Source organism: Corythoichthys intestinalis, chromosome 8 (assembly GCF_030265065.1).
Source record: "Corythoichthys intestinalis isolate RoL2023-P3 chromosome 8, ASM3026506v1, whole genome shotgun sequence".
Taxonomy (NCBI): domain Eukaryota; kingdom Metazoa; phylum Chordata; class Actinopteri; order Syngnathiformes; family Syngnathidae; genus Corythoichthys; species Corythoichthys intestinalis.
Window position 1 is genome coordinate 20,154,713 of NC_080402.1, and position 18,232 is coordinate 20,172,944.

Sequence of the window (18,232 nt, forward strand, 5' to 3'; positions counted from 1 at the left end):
GGATCATCCAATGCTCTCTAGCGAACAGCAGACGGGCCTGGACGTGTACTTTATTCAGCAGAGGGACACGTCTGGCAGTGCAGGATTTGAGTCCCTGGCGGCGCATTGTGTTACTGATAGTGGCCTTTGTTACTGTGGTCCTAGCTCTCTGTAGGTCATTCACAAGGTCTCCCCCGTGTGGTTCTGGGATTTTTGCTCACCATTCTTGTTATCATTTTGACACCACGGGGTGAGGAGGGAGTTGAAAGTCCGTGTTGCCCAACGACAGCCCCAAAACATCACTGCTCTAGAGGAGATCTGCATGGAGGATTGGGCCAAAATACCAGCAACAGTGTGTGAAAACCTTGTGAAGAGTTACAGAAAACGTTTGGCCTCCGTTATTGCCAACAAAGGGTATATAACAAAGTATTGAGATGAACTTTTGGTATTGACCAAATACTTATTTTCCACCATGATGCTGTCTGTTTTTTTGCACCTGTTTTTCTTTTTTTTTTCCACATTCTGTCTCTCATGGTTGAGGTTTACCCATGCTGACAATTCCAGGCCTCTCTAATATTTTCAAGTGGGAGAACTTGCACAAATAGTGGTTGACTAAACACTTATTTGCCCCACTGTATATACATACAGTATATGAATGTAAAGTATATAAAATAAAGACGGCTAAAATAAAAATACAAGTGTTTATTGATTGTACGCAAAAAAACCAAAAAAAATCTGAAACCGGAGGAGGGAGAGTGGCTTAATGAAGGGCTACATCCACAGTGCACAGTTCACCACTGCATAATGAAATGAAGTTTAATAACTTATAGAAATGAAGATCATACTCATTCTATCATTCCTGTATTGTCATCAGACAGTATTTTAAAAAAGGATGAGCAACAAGTTTTTACATGACTAAAGTTATGCAAGACTGGGTGTGTTTGCCTGGCCGGTAATGTGTACATCTATAAACGAGATTAGAACACAATTATAACCATGTGTATGTGCATTAGTAAAGTAACAAAAATTACATACATTTTAGTGGAACAAATTTTTACCGTGACCTCAGACACTGTATGTTTAAAAGGTATGACGGGTATCAGAGAATTCAGACACTGTAATAACAAACTTTTTAGCCAATCATCAACCAACAAACATGAAAAGTAATGGTTAAAAATGCCAATTATATTATTACAGTATATAAACGACTATTATATAAAATTGTATAATTTAAGTTAATATGCATCTATATACTGATATTATAAACATTACAGTAATTGACCAATTACCAGGGCTGTCAATTTAGGCCAGCTGTATCATCAATTTTATTTTATTTTATTTCATATCTAATATTAACATTTTTAGAAACTGTGCATACAAGAGGGAGAACAAGTATTTGATACACTGCCAATGCCAATGGGAAAACCCATTGGCAGTGTATCAAATACTTGTTCTCCCCACTGTATATAATACATTTTGATGCTGTGTTGCGTCTCTCCTTTTATTGTTTGTCAAACTTGTTTTGTATGCCATTGCATCTTACACCCATACCATTGTCTTTGAAAGTGTAATGTCTTGTGGTTTTACTTTTTTGGATGGTTGTCATGTGTGAAATCTTTTAGCTCAAGTATTTTTCCTCCTTCCTTGTTTTCAACTTCTAAGTATGGTAAATCTATTTTCCCAGAACATCAACCAAGATTATAGCTGTCACACCCTCCACATTAATCATTGACGTGGCCCACAGTCCCATTCTCTTACGTGGACTAATTTGGAATCCTAAAAATTACAACCAGTGGAACAGTTCGATGCGAGTCTGCAACTACAAGTTAGCTGGGTACTTGTCCACGAGGAGCCCTAGAGGCCGTTCACATTATGACGCTCTGAGAATAGGACACATTTCAAGTTGGCATTTACATGGTTCCGTGTATGTTCTGTCTTTATTCGAACGATGTCGCAATTCTGTATGAAAACAATGTAGTATTCATGCCAGGCCCTAGAGGGCAGTGCAGTTTTACAAGGTGACAGCCAATGATGCTCTTCAATGACAGCAACCTCCTCAGCCCAGAGCAGGGCTGTCAACAGACTTCCAGAGGCCCGGGGACAAGAGACCATTATAGGGCCCCCCCACCCAACCCCCACCCCACCCCTGCCACCCCGGCTTGTCACGACAACATACGCAGTACCTTTAACGCTTTGCAAGAAGTGACAGTGTAAATTTTCAAATTATTTAATTCAAGATGGACAGTTAAATTTAAAAGACCGTAATGTAATGTGACACAATATAAACAAACAATTTCCATCCATTGTCCAATGTAGACAACAATACAATACAACTGAGAGTGCTATGCCTGCCAGCTAAGCAACAAAACAGTATAACTAAACATCCTTTGCCTGCCCCCTCCACATCACTGGGCTTATCAAGCCCTCAAACAGTGATGCTTCTAGATTTTTTGACAGCAAAGTCATTTATAAAATCAGTGAAATCCAGTTTTTGAGCAAGCTCATGCTCTATAGAGAGCATGATTAGGTTGTTAAGCCTGCCCTGAGTAATGGTGGAGCGTAGATAGTTTTTTATTATTTTCATTTTATTAAGCTCGCTTTGTTCAGTCCTTGTTGCGTCATTGCTCATGTCAGTGTCGATGTGTTTTCCTGTACCACAGTCCAGACCTTGTTCCTTGTTTTTAAGTATGTTGGTTTTGATTCCTGATCTTGTACTTACTTACTAAAGAGTTTTTTTGTTTGTACTTTGTGTTTGGGACTTTGGATTAAAGCTTTTTGAGTTAGCACTACACTTCCTTACCTCCCTGTTTTCCTGCGTTTGGGTCCACCTTGCCTCCGCACCCTGACACTAAAGTCTATGGAGGAAGATAAGCCCCCTAAAAAACTAAAACTTTCCACTCACATAGCAGCACTTAACAATGTCACTAACTTAGCCGAACTGGTGTACTGAACGTGGGCACATAAATAAAAAGAAATACTATGAGGATAGTTATACAATTTCCAAACTATTTATTACATCCAGGTTCACAATGGATAGATGTCACAATGGTATGCTAAAACCTGCTTGATCATCTTTCAATCACATGACTATAATCATATGCGACCTATCCTGTTCAGACCGTCAAGTTAATTACTCAGTCGAGTTAGGAAAACACTAAAAAAAAACAAAATCTGATTTGTGCATTACGACCTGCGGTCAATCGCTAGTGTCTTTAGGAGTAGTGAATCCATTATTGAAAATGTTTCCATCTTTTAAATCTTTTCCAACCCTTATTTTTCTTTGGCGATTGTCTGGATTACATCATGCAATTCTTGTAGCACATCCTGGATAATCTGTGGCCCACTGTGGATTCGTACAAACTAATTTAGGTTCTTACCCAAATAAATGACTCTACTGGTAGTCGAGTAATGTTCAGTATTTAATTTTTTTACACCGTTTTAGGGCAAAGAATGCATTCTTTGTTGTACACCATTCATACAAGAAGTTAGGGCTGTCAAAATTATCGCGTTAACGGGCGGTAATTGATTTTTTAAAATAATCACGTTAAAATATTTAACGCACTTAACGCACACGCCCCGTTCAAAACAGATTAAAATGACGGCACAGTGTCATGTCCACTTGTTACTTGTGTTTTTTGTCTCCCTCTGCTGGCGCTTTGGTGCGACTGATTTTATGAGCATTATGTAATTATTGACATCAACAATCGTGAGCTACTAGTTTATTTTTTGATTGAAAATTTTACAAATTGTATTAAAACGAAAACATTAAGGGGTTTTAATATAAAATTTCTATAACTTGTACTGACGTTTATCTTTTAAGAACTAAAAGTCTTTCTATCCATGGATCGCTTTAACAGAATGTTAATGTTAATGCCATCTTGTTGATTTATTGTTATAATAAACAAATACAGTACTTATGTACAGTATGTTGAATGTATATATCTGTCTTGTGTCTTATCTTTCCATTCAAACAATAACTTAGAGAAAAATATGGAATATTTTATAGATGGTTTGAATTGCGATTAATTACGATTAATTAATTTTTAAGCTGTGATTCACTCGATTAAAATTTTTAATGGTTTGACAGCCTTAGCACGAACATAAATCCATCATTATGTCATCTGGCAAAATATGGTGAATAAAACAGAGCGAGACTTGAAAGCCTTGCCTGCCTTATCTACATTGTTTGTCCTTTCGAAAAATCAACATGAACCAATCTGCTGATGGGGGAGGTTACACAGATAAACACTCACATATCCGCACAAGGAAACTCACAAATGCTTTGCAGCAATGACATAATTTTTAAGTGACAAGGAATGTTCCTCGGGCTTTTGCCAAAGCTACCTAAGCTGCATAAATAAACCCCAGCATGTGAAACGGCTATTTCAGTCTCAACTGTTTGATCGCTAACCAAAGAAAAGTCTCACATGCTCTCTATTCCGTGACGTTCAGTAGACCTATCACATACAGTCGTCTGTATGTTGCATTTAAAGCAAGACGACAGAGAATTGAACCCATTAAACAACTACCGTACTTCCCTGTTCCTCTCTGCTTTCCCCTCTATTATTGTCAAGCGTGCACTGACATTAGCTTGATTATTTGTGGTAAACCCCCCAAAAACCTTTCATCCTACCTCTTTATGCCATGAATTGAACTGAGATTTTACAAAAAAATATGAGGTGTGGTTTTGCACTTTAGCAGCCAGTGCCCAGTATGAACATACAAAACCCTGCATAAAATATTTGGTCACTGGCATAGGGATAACACTCAGAAAAGCAGGTAGAGTATATTAACTCATTTGCTCCTAAAAACGTATTAATATATTCTATTTTTAATTGTTTCTGTGTCTCAAAGATGTATTTATACGTCTTATATGTTTTTTTTCACAAGAGACATACCTGGGTTCTTATTCAATTTAGCTCCAAAGCACAACGCTGAAAATCCATTTTTAAAGCAATAAAACTGGCCACTAGAGGGCAGTAGCGCATTTGGTAAGACCCGCAACTCGATTCAATGGAACAAACTGCCGGGCCGCACGGTTGGGGCGCCGGAGGAAGACAACCGAATGGATGTCCAGGATGCCAGGCAGCGGAAGACCGAGCAGAACAACTGGAAGGACGCCCGGGATGCCAGGCGCTGGACGACCGAGCAGAACAACCGGGATCACCAGTGCAGCGGACGATGCCGTTGAGTCCATGCTGCTCGCTGAGCAGAGACAGACGGCGATGACGGAAAGGTTTACCCCGGCTGTTGCGGCCACAACAGTGTCATCTCTCGGTTACTTATGTGTAAATAAATTGTTACTTTGCGATCAAAAGCTCTATTTTTCTTGTTGTTTATGTTATTTTGTAATAGGAAAACATTATTCAGATGTTTGAGATGTAACTAAAGCAAAAAATAGCTGTGTTAAAGTCAAAGTTATGTTTGAAATGTATGCTTTCATAAAAAGCTCAATTTCTCTTTTTTTCATCAGAAATTGGAAAATTGCTCAAACTAAGCTATTTTCTAATGCTGATTTCTAAAGAATGAAAAAAGATATGAACTAACTTTTTTTCCTGCTGAAAGAAAAGAGTCTACTCTTTCTTTTGGTGGGTTGCATGTTTATATAGCAATAGAACAGAATTTTCTGTGGGCCTTGCAAAATCAGTCAAAATCCAGTAAAACAGCCGGGAGCGAAGTTGGTTGCACTGGTGAAAATGGTTGGGAGTGAATGAGTTAACAATCAAACCAGTTGTTACTGCAGGGCAGGCTAATCAGGAGACATGCCTGTGAAATCTCGCATGACATCACCATCCACCACTTGAGGGATGTCGGATTTTCTAATATGAGGTTTTAAATGATTGCAGGTGCTTGGGAGAGAGCTTAGAAACTTCTCTATTACGTAGTAGACAGAGGAAATTGGTGTAAATGAAGACTTTGGTTTCCTGTGCTTGGCTTCTCTGGAGTATGTGTGCTATACACATCAGAATCAGTGTCGAGAGTTAATGTATTAACCACGAAGAATAAAACCACCAGACCTATACTGAGGAGTTATAATATTTATCATATGAACATTGAATTAGAAGTTGTGGTTGTTTATCTCAGGTTTCACGGGCTCTGGAACACCACATTACTGTATAGTGTTTTTGCAAGCTACATGTTGGATATATTCAATATGTCTATGTAAAAAAATATTATGTCTTACTAGTCGGAAGTCCGTCTCCAAGACGCTCTGCATTGCACGCGATGTTTACATCTTCATGGTGTGTGCAGTCATGACGGAGCCACTCCTCCCGCTTGCACAGCAATAGACTGGGCTCCTTGCCTGTGCAGCTCACGTCATCCAAAAGAATTGGACCAGATGCAACCCCAAAACGTGGAACTGGCGTGATGTCTAGTCCTTCAGGGACTAGTGTTTGGCCTAACCTGTACAGTCAACCCACAAACGTACATGAACGTATATAATGCAGCAGTAGGAAATAACAATACACATCATGATGTGGGATTTACTATTTATGATTACCTGTAACCTAGTTGGCGGCACACTACTTGAGTGTTTGAGTCTGTCCAACCATCATCACACACTGTTCCCCACTGCCCGTGGTAGAAGACTTCTAAGCGTCCCTCGTAGCCTCCAGTCCCACCCACTAACCTAACACTGCCATCTGTGGAGATAAAAGGCAGACATTGACAGTGAAGAATTTAATGTGGGGTGGTAAATCAACTGCTTCAAATTGCCATAATTAAACCATCACATATGTCTGTCTTTTCTTTACTCTTTCAAAATAAGCTATGCTTCTTTTGGAAACAAAAAATTGTGGGATGCAACAATCCATCCAATAGTTTTCAACTCTGAGCTGCTCACATAGACAAAACAACAATTCATATACTTTCCTACCAATTGACACTCAATAAAAGACAATCTAATAAGCGTTTTCTGAATTAGGGCTGTCAAACGATTAAAATTTTTAATCGAGTTAATCACAGCTTAAAAAATAATTAATTGCAATTAATCGCAATTCAAACCATCTATAAGATATGCCATATTTTTCTGTAAAGTATTGTTGGAATGGAAAGATAAGACACAAGACGGATATATACGTTCAACATACTGTACATAAGTACTCTATTTGTTTATTCTAACAATAAATCAACAAGATGGCTTTAACATTAACATTTTGTTAAAGCGATCCATGGATAGAAAGACTTGTAGTTCTTAAAGATAAATGTTAGTACAAGTTATAGAAATTTTATATTAAAACCCCTCTTAATGTTTTCGTTTTAATAAAATTTGTTATATATATATATATATATATATATATATATATATATATATATATATATATATATATATATATATATATAAATAACAAATTTTATTAAAACGAAAACATCGTCATTATTGATGTCAATAATTACACAATGCTCATGGTGCTTAAACCCATAAAATCAGTCGCACCCAAGCGCCAGCAGAGGGTGACAAAACACCAAAGAACACAAGTCATTTTAATCTGTTTGAGCGGGGCATGTGCGTTAATTGCGTCAAATATTTTAACGTGATTCATTTAAAAAATTAATTATCGCCCGTTAACGCGAACATTTTGACAGCCCTATTCTGAATGTATTAGCGTCTGCCAGGCAGTGGCTTCCTATCTTCTAATCCTGTATCTCCAAATTGTTAGGTAAACATCCCATAGACTCCACCATCAGTTGACAAGACAACTCCTACAGATATTGCGCTACGCCTTTCTGAAGGGGCACGACCAAGGCAGAACTTTGAGTTTGCTTTGACTGTGATAAACTCAAACACACTCAGCATTCTAATGCCAGACTTAGGTGGAAATAGGACGAACGTTTTACTGCATACAAGCAGGCAGGAGTGTCTCAAGAGTGATTTGGTCGAGGATTCAAGGTTATTATTATACACTTTGAAACGTTGTGAAAAAAAAAAAAAAAAAAAAATCAATGGATAAAATTTGTGTAATTTTTGCTAGAAATTTTTACATGAAATGAATGATAACTGCCCGTTTTTTGCTTTTAACCAAGAACCTAGACTGTCTTACGTTCATATCTATAGAAATTCTGCGATTTAAGCATTTATTTACGAGAATTTTTAACTTAAAAGTCTTTGTTTCGTCACGGCCACCATGTTGGATTACACAATGCCGTAACTTTTGCTTGAAATTTTTACATAAAATGAACAATAACTGCCCGTTTTTTGCTTTTAACCAAGAACCTAGACTGTTTTACGTTCATATCTACAGAAATTCCGCCATTTAAGCATTTATTGACAAGAATTCTCAAAAAGTTCTTTGTTTTGTGAGGGCCGCCATGTTGGATTTTGTATCTCCACAGAATAGCGGAATTCAACCAAATTAAGTTGTGATTGTATATAGAAAATGCAAATTTTGCTTTTATTGAGTAAAATTAAAGGTAATTCTGCTTGCTTTCCTCAAGTACTAAGTTTCTGATGTGAAAACTGAGCCCTATATTAGCTGTTGAAAACCTAACAAAAAATATTGAAGTTGCTATTTTGGGCAAAAACCTATATGATATGTTAAATATTGCTATTGATCCTGAAAATATAAGTGATTATCTCTGCATTTGGGGATTCATGTGCATCTAGCATAAAATTTGTTAATTTTATAGCCATTTTTAGTTTAGTTATAGGCTACTTGTATAAAAAATAATCAAGATTTTATAAGGGAACGACTTTGAATTTTTTTTTTATGTCGCTGCTCCTGGAGACTCATATATACCTAAAGGAGGGTCTTGTGTTTGTTTTAGGGCGCTAGCGACTTTGGTTTTGAAAATAATTTTAAAAAATAATTTAAGTTTTTGAAAAATAGGCCCCCCACGGATCGGCCCTCATCCCTGTGTCCCGTCAACTGATAATGAAGTCTATGGACATGCTTACTAATAACACTGGAAAAATTGTCACATTGTCACAAACACTTATTGTTGTTTAATTTTGGGGTGCTGAATCAAAATCTGACTTTTTTTTGTTTGTTTGTTTGTTTTGTTTTGTTTTGTTTTTTCAAATCACGATTTATATTCTAAGTAATACAAAATCTTTGCAAACTTTTATTTTTAACAAAGTTGCACTTGGAAAAAAATAGCCCAAAAGTAACAATATTGTTGCAAAACAATACCTGTTATGCGATGTTTTGGACAACTGCAGACAGATATGACATGCGCTGTACTGTTGCCACAGTGCTCCACTATATGAATATTAGTCTGCTATGACGAGATAATTGAGTGAAAATATATAAAGAATCTGTACAAAATAAAACTAATACAAGAACATCAAAAACAGAAGATGTAAAAATAAATGTTGGCCAGTGTAATCAATAGTGCTACCACAAGGCAACCCTTAATATTGTTTTTTAGAAAATTAAAACAGTTGCTCATTCTTTGGTGATTCTGTATTTCGCTGAAATTTCTCTGGGGTTGGTGTCGCACTATTGTTTCTGATATAAACACTATTAATTCACAAACACGTAGGAAGCATCATTTACCTTTCAGAGGGCTACAAGAGACGCCAGCATCCTCGGAATGGAGGCAGTTGTGTTCTCCCCAAGCACTTTTCGAACATTGTTCCACAGTGAGTTCATTTCCTGTGCATCTCACCTCATCCAGCCACACACGACCGGAGCTCTTTCCATAATGTGCCTGACCCCATGCCCGTGCAACACCACTGAAAAGAAGGAACATGCAGAGGAAGTATTGGAAAACTTACTTGAGTTTTTGTCTAGTTGCGTCTCATTGATGATTTTAAACCTGCATGCCTTCACACCTTAGCCCCAGTTGTCGACATACCACCTCTGCATCACTGTCGTCCCATTGGTCATCACATATGGAGCCCCACTGGCCCGCATGGAACACCTCAACTGTACCCTCAGACATAGAGTGACCTCCTACCAGCCGTATAGGCACCATCACCGCATCTGATAAAGGACAGCTTAGCACCTTTATTCATAAGAAGTACAGTGTATCGCAAAAGTGAGTACACCCCTCGCATTTCTGCAGATATTTAAGTATATCTTTTCATGGCACAACACTGACAAAATGAGACTTTGACACAATGAAAATATGTCTGTGTGCAGCTTATATAATAGAGTTCATCTATATTCCCCTCAAAATAACTCAAAATATAGCCATTAATATCTAAACTCCTGGCAACAAAAGTAAGTACTCCTCTTTGAAAAAACGTACATCCCTAAATGTCCAAATTGAGTACTGCTTGTCATTTTCCCTCCAAAATATCATGTGACTCGTTACAGGAGTGCTGTCAGCATTGCTGCAGAGATTGAAGAGGTGGGGGGTCAGCCTGATAGTGCTTAGACCATACGCTGCACTCTACATCAAATTGGTGCGCATGGCTGTCACCCCTGGAGGAAGCCTCTTCTGAAGACGGAACACAAGAAAACCCGGCCCTCTCATCAGACCATAGGACATGGTTCCAGTAATCCATGTGCTTGTTGACATGTCTTCAGCAAACTGTTTGCGGGGTTCCTTTTGTACCGTCTTCAAAAGAGGCTTCCTTCTGGGGTGACAGCCATGCACACCAATTTGATGTAGAGTGCGGCGTATGGTCTGAGCACTAACAGGCTGACCCTCCACCTCTACAATCTCTGCAGCAAGGCTGACAGCACTCCTTTAACGAGTCACATGACATTTTGGAGGGAAAATGACAAGCAGTACTCAATTTGGACATTTAGGGATGTACGTTTTTTCAAAGGGGTGTACTCACTTTTGTTGCCAGGGTTTTAGATATGAATGGCTATATTTTGAGTTATTGGAGGGGAAAATAAATTAACTCTATTATATAAGCTGCACACAGACTACATTTCATTGTGCCAAAGTGTCATTTTGTTAGTGATGTCCCATGAAAAGATATACTTAAATATCTGCACAAATGCGAGGGGTGTACTCACTTTTGTGATACAATGTGTGTCAATTCCATTCAAACCTTCTCTCCTATTGCCGAGGATGACCTACCATACTGCTTAGTGCAAGTCACAGCTGCAGCCAGAGAGCACTCGTCTCCATTCCAAATGGTTTTGGGACACTGGAGCAGATCAGGTTCATCTCCCTGGCAGTGGACAGATCTCCAGTGGAGCTTTGCCATGCTCGGACCAGACAGAGGGAGCGAATGAGCACGGCCTGAGAGGCTGGAAGGGAATTGGGACTCAAGATGTAAATCCAGGCTATCCGATATAAAAGAGTTTAGAGAAAATGATTTCAAAGAGACAGACAGTTCTACTTGGTAACTGTTCCTTGCAGATCCCACTGGAAAGCGAGTCACAAGCCTTTCAAAGCAGAAAGGCTTCAAGCTTCTTCTAATGCCCTTTAAACGTGTGCAAGTACATGATCTTACATCCGAGCATATACTGTACACCGTAAGAGCTTTTGCACCCTGCAGTGTCTAATAACTGGCCATGTGACGCCCATTCACGGCCATTCTGCCAGACATATGGCTGACATTTGTGCGCTATCCTTTCTGCTATTAGTTTGCCTCTTGCATAAAAATGCAAGCATGCGTGTCAGAGCTGGTTTTAGTGTCAACAGATGGAAGTGTGTCATGCATGACACTATATGCGCTTGTGACCCACTCCCACCCCAAAAAAAATCCCCAATCTAAAACATTACATCGCATGATGATTCATTTTGACGTGAAAGAGAATGTAACTCTAGGTCTTAGGTTAGAGAAAGAAGCTGTAAGACTCAGTTGAGAGAGAAACAAGAGTGGTGGTAACAAGGTAAATAAGTGAAGCACAAAAGGTATTTCAATACCTCTAGGGAATGAAGGTTTGGAATGCAAAGGTCACTGGCAAAAAAGGAAAAAAAGACAAAAGAGTACTGCATGGCATCTATGGGCCTCGTGAAATTTCACATCATGCGCTCATCATTTTTCACATACCAAAAGAAAGCGTATCAATGTGAATTGTGTCTAGTGCACCTGCATCGAATATGTACATACGTAATTTATGGCCAATAAATTACCCACATTACAGCCTGTTCCCTTGGGTTTGATATTCAGAAAGTTGGGGCTGACAAAAAAAAAAAATAATATCGTATTGGCCCGAATATAAGACGGCCCTGATTAAAAGACGACCCCCTCTTTTTCAAGACTCAAGTTTGAAACAAGACTTTTTGAACACCAAATTAATTTTTATACAGAAAATAATTACAGTACATCTGAAACAAATGATTATAACAATATACTTGAGAGAAAAAACATGTTATTTTGCCTCATTTAAATCTTAATATCTGAACATTTAAATATGTAAACTAAAGACCAATCACATTCGTAAATGAATGGCTTCTGGTTTTTGAAATGTAAATAAACCAATAAACCAATCTATTGTGATAAAACAACAAAATTGCAATAACTGCATTAACCATCAAATTGAAGTCTAACTGTAACTGTAGTCTTGAAACAAATTTGAATAAGGAATCACATTGCAATATAGTAGCACTGTCAAAATTATCGCGTTAACGGGCGTGAATTAATTTTTTTTATTAATCACGTTAAAATATTTGACACATTTAACGCACATGTCCCGCTCAAACAGATTAAAATGACAGCAAAGTGTCATTTCCACTTGTTACTTGTGTTTTTTGTTTTGTTGCCCTCTGCTGGCGCTTGAGTGCAACTGATTTTATGGGTTTCAGCACCATAATTATTATTGACATCAACAATGGCGAGCAACTAGTTTATTTTTGATTGAAAATTTTACAAACTTTATTAAAACGAAAACATTAAGAGGGGTTTTAATACTGCATAACATTTGTATAACTTGTACTAACATTTATCTTTTAAGAACTACAAGTCTTTCTATCCATGGCTCGCTTTAACAGAATGTTATTAATGTTAATGCCATCTTGCTGATTTATTGTTATAATAAACAAATACAGTACTTATGTACAGTATATTGAATGTATATGTCCGTCTTGTGTCTTATCTTTCAATTCCAACAATAATTTACATAAAAATATGGCTTATTTTATAGATGGTTTGAATTGCGATTAATTACGATTAATTAATTTTTAAGCTGTGATTAACTCGATTAAAAAATTTTAATCGTTTGACAGCCCTACAATAAAATAATGCAAACTGGTTAAACTAAAAAGAGTAGTTGAGATCTGTCATGAGAGAACATCGCTTCAATGACATCTGGCGCCATCTAGCGTCGTGAATGGGGAGAGTAGCTGAGATCTGTCATGACAGAACGTCGCTTCAATGATATCTGGCGCCATCTAGCATCGTGAATGGGTATAATGTGTGGACCGCGAATATAAGACGACCCCCTTTTTTTCAGTCTTATTTCAATGCATAAAACACCGTCTTATATTCGGGCCAATATGGGTAATTAAGCAAAAAAACATGTGCAGGCATGAGAAATTAGTAGTGTATTATATATTTCTAATATGTGCCGCAAACATTAGTCTATACTAGTATTTTATAGGAATAGGGGAAAATCTGGGAGACCACTAACCCCAGTGAGTCATCATTGCTGAGCACATACGTATGTGCTTACATGTGAATGCACGCATATCTGCACACTTACCCCGTACCCAACTGCCTGCAGACAACTGAAGCGTCTTCATTCTGCCAGTTGTCACTGCAAATGGACCCCCACACTCCTCCCAGGTAGACCTCCACCCTGCCATCCAGTTTAGAGCGGCCCCCTTGCAGACGTACTGAACCTTGGTATGCAAAGCAGGGGACACCTCGTGTAAACGCAGGATTTTTCATACAAATAATTCACAAGCACTCACTTTCAATGTTATATTTAAAAAAAAAAACTATCAAAAGTGATGACACAAATATCTTATTTGAGCTGTCAAGGGCGTGATTCAATTACTGTATCTTACGTCCCCTCAGATTCGGAGATACTATCTCAGGCAGCTTTAACCGCATTATCAACGCTCCATGAAAAAGAGAAAGATATATGAAGTGCTTTTGAAATAGGAAACAACATCTGCATAACATTTTGCCGCAACCGATTTCTCTTTCTACAGGATGTCAATGTACATATGGACACATATTTTTTTTATTTATTGCATCAAGTTTATTCTTGCATAAATCTACTTTTGAATCACACATGTTGGAGATCATATTAAAGATGGTATATTTCAATATTGAGTTGAGATGTTTTTGTCAATTAAAAATTAATTTCTTTAAAATAGCATTACTTGTAATATAGTACATCCCATAGAGTCCACTGATTGTGCAGTGAAATTTTACATATAAACTGTAGTAGACACCTTATCTGTTTTATGATTTTTATGATTTTTATGATTTAGTTGGGCTGGTAATTACACAACCGCTACAAATGTGTTCAAGTTATCAAGTTATCAACAACTAGCCATCACATTGTTTTAGTTATTGTTGCTTAAACTAAACTATACATTGGTGAGTGTGCATGGAATGGAATTAATAATACCTGTAAATGCGAAAATATTTCCATGAAAAAAAAGAAACGATTTCTAGCTTCACCTTCAATGCACAATATTTATTTTTTGAAACCGATACCGATATCAATAACTTTCTGCTCCTCAAGGCCGATACTGATACAATAACCGATGATAATACATATATGGCGGAAAACAGACAAGACTGAAAAAGCAGTTTCTGCTCTTGGACTCCTGTTTAAAAGAAACTGCTGTATTTCAAGCCAAAACAACTGTTGTGTTTGATAGAATACTATGTCTATATGCTGCCATAGCAGATTCATGGCGCATTAAGCCCCCGAACTATTTTTAATTTGTCCGTTTTACCCTGGAAACCCCCGTTTACAGACGTCGCGCAACCGCTTTTGTTTCAACCCAGCCATAAAACAAAGGTAATATATTTATCATTCATAATTTCTGTCATTTTTAGCTCAGAATCATTAATTGATGCCTAATACTTCGTTTAAAAAAAATTGTAAACTTTTAAACAAATTACGTCACAATGAAAAAAATGGCATCAGTAAAAAACTCATGGATATTTACCTCATAACTATCGCTTAATTGTATTTTTTTTTTTTGTTTGTCGCATTTTTTCCCGATATGTTAGATGATAAATAATTGATCCAAACAAAGAAAAATTGGGGGGAAAAAAATGTTTAAAAAGGTAAATATATCGATGACTCCTTGATGTCTGCGATTTCTGCATCGCGACCCTTGTTATATTACCATATTTCATCCATAAAATCACCCCAAAAATCAGCTGTGGCCATTCACAGCTGTTTCTTGACTAGGGTTGCCACCTTTCAGAAATAAGAAATATGCGACGCCCCCCTCGCGCCCAAAGCTGTACAGGCAGGGTAAAAAAGAGACATCCCCAAAACTTCTATATTTATATTCCGTATTAGTTCAATACGGAATGCAGCATTTAATTCCCAATTTCGGATTGTTCCTTATTTTAAGGGACAGGTGGCAACCGTATTCTTGACACTCAGTGATGCATGCTAAATGGAGTTTGTGGATCGAAACAAGGTCAGTACGCGATAATATCTCGTTAAAGTCATGGCGTCTGTAATTCTGCTCTCGCGTGCCCTCACCTCCAGATAGGGTTTTGCTGTTTAATTTTTTTTTTTTTTTTAATGCCCTCCTGTTCAAAAACTTTCTTCCCCTGAAAATTGAGATTTTAAGCTTTCCAATGATGTATCACACGTGTATATAGGACAATTTTGAAATTTGGCCAAATTGGGGGTCTCAGAGCGGAACTTCAAGTCACCTGAGTGTTTTCCGCCATATAATTTAAAAATGTATATTCACCTGAGTTTTTGAACACCTACAGGTCAAAAATACCAGTGATAGATTAAGCATAGATTTGCCTTTGACCAAACCAGAATTTTCATGATGACATGATCATTGTTATAATGAACAAAACCAAGACAAGAACAGTTTTGGCTTCAAATAAAGTGCCCATATTTTTTTCAAATAAATATCATTTGAGCCAATCACAATCAATTAATCAATATCATTGACGATGTATTCCCCTGAACAATGAGCACTGAACTGAAACAAACATAAACCCAACAGGTATTGTGCTTTGTCAGCGCGTTTGCTGCAACAGGAGAGGATACTTTTGTGTTCTTGGTCCATGAAACAACTTTCTTAACGTGGCAATTATAGGACAGCAAGCCAATCAATAACCAAAAGGCATCTCAAGAACTTGTAAACAAAACCCCTTAAAATCGCAAATATTTGCTAATTGCCATAGTAAGGTTTATCTCTTAGTGATGGAAAAAATACAGCCTCTACAACATTAAAAAAAAAAAAACTTTGCATACTGGTAAAACAGGAGTTGAAACAAACGCACACACCCCAATCCACCAACACAGTACTAAAAATATTATATAGTATCGGGCCTATTAATAATGTTAAAGGGTTTTTCGGGATGACATCATAAGTCCTGTTATTGGACCAATAATTATCAGACCGATAATTATTGTGCACCTCTACCCTAAATGGAAATCCGTATACTTCATTTAGTACACTTGCATATTTTTAAAATATTCAGTTGTGTAAATATAAAACTCAACACAGTGTTACGTTTGAGAAGGCAAATTTTAATGCAGCTCTTGCATTGCTTTACAGTTGTCAAGTAATGTAATATTTAAAGACATTATCATTAAATTATACTGTACTGTGCAGAGCCATTGAGTCAAAGTAGGTCAACATAATAAGATTTTGAAGTGATAATCTCCTGGGTTGGTAAAAACACCATTGTGCCAAAGGTTTATTTTAACTGAATGTTAGACAACTTTGAAAACATATTTGAAATGGCTGCCTGAAAACCAAAATATGTTCATAGAGATCATGTTCTGTACATGTGGTGTGTGGTTCGTGAGATACAGGATGCATGTTGTATGTGTTTACTGTACCTTGTTTACAATCGCAATAGCCCCAGTCAACTCTGCCTTTCTTGTTGCGGAAGAAGCACCAGGCTCGGATTCTACCGTCAGGATTCCTACACTGATTGTGCTCTCCGACGTCTTTTCCCGGGTGACGCTCGGTGAAGCCGCCCACCTCACTCCAGTTCATGCACCGTGCGCCGGACTCGGTGACGTCGATCGCGCCCCGGTACGCTGCGCCCGAACCGCGGCTCTGAGCGCAGTCACCGAACGGCTGAATTAATGAAGAGTGGCCGCCGATCGGCCACAGGAGAACGGCCGTGAGGGCGATGAAGACCGCCAACATGCCGGGGATCTGGCGCTTGGATCTTGGAGGTTCGCACGCGTCGGGAATATCATCAGCTAAAGAGAACATAACGTTGCAACTAAACGCATCGACCTGGTGTGGGTCGGGAGGGAGAGTGGGGTGGGAGCGGATCAATGAAGCTGCATTACTGTAGACCTGCTGTGTGGAAAAATGATCAGTCTGATTCCTTCACATTAAATATTTTATGCCTCATGTGATCACGTCCAAAAAAAAGAATGACAAAATAGACAAAAGCATGTAGCCCTGCTGAAAATACTATTTTTTTTCTGATATATATATATATATATATATATATATATATATATATATATATATATATATATATATTTTTTTTTTTTTTTTTTCCAGAATGGGCCCAAAAAATCGGCCCAATGTGTAAATGTTCAAAGCCTTTTGGAAGTTCCTTTCAAGGCACCATATAAAACTAACAAACAATTGAACATAACTCCTCACCAAATGCATAGAGCACAAAATACAGTCACAAAATTTCATTTGCGTTTAAGAGGTTGTTGTCTTCCAAATAAATAAAAAGTTTTGTCTTATGTGTTATGAGGGGTGTAATCAGGGCTGTCTACAGACTTGCAGGGGCCCGGGGACAAAAGACCATTAATGCCCCCCCCCACCCCTGCCACCGGCTTGTCACGACAACATACACAGTACTTCTAATGTTTTGCAAGCAATGACAGTGTAAAATTTCAAATTATTTAATTTGAAATGGACAGGTAAATTTACAGACTAATGTGATGTGACACAATATAAACCAACAATTTCCATCTATTGTCCCATGTAGGCTACAACACAATACAACTGAGAGTGCTATACCTGCCTGCTAAGCAACAAAACAGTATGACTAAACATCCTGTGCCTGCCCCCTCCACATCCCTGGGGTTATCAAGCCCTCAAACAGTGATGAGCCGAGATTTTTTGACAGCAAAGTCATTTATAACATCAGTGAATCCAGTTTTTGAACATTATCACGTTCAATGGAGAGCATGGCTAGGTTGTTAAGCCTGCTCAACGAGAGAGGCATGTCTTGTCATACTGCAGCTCAATA

At 37.9% G+C, this 18,232-nt stretch overlaps 1 protein-coding gene across 1 annotated transcript in view; it reads right to left on the reverse strand.

Moving 5' to 3' along the window:
* Positions 1-17,250, reverse strand: part of prss12 (serine protease 12) — a 50,416-nt gene extending 33,166 nt beyond the window's left edge. The window contains exons 1-7 of the mRNA XM_057844257.1: positions 16,842-17,250; positions 13,533-13,671; positions 10,960-11,132; positions 9,755-9,905; positions 9,477-9,655; positions 6,482-6,623; positions 6,164-6,384 (exon numbers count right to left, since the gene is read on the reverse strand). Of these exons, the coding sequence (XP_057700240.1) occupies positions 6,164-6,384; positions 6,482-6,623; positions 9,477-9,655; positions 9,755-9,905; positions 10,960-11,132; positions 13,533-13,671; positions 16,842-17,226 (1,390 nt within the window). The 5' untranslated portion in view covers positions 17,227-17,250. The remainder of the gene's footprint in view (positions 1-6,163; positions 6,385-6,481; positions 6,624-9,476; positions 9,656-9,754; positions 9,906-10,959; positions 11,133-13,532; positions 13,672-16,841) is intronic.
* Positions 17,251-18,232: the final 982 nt, after the last annotated feature.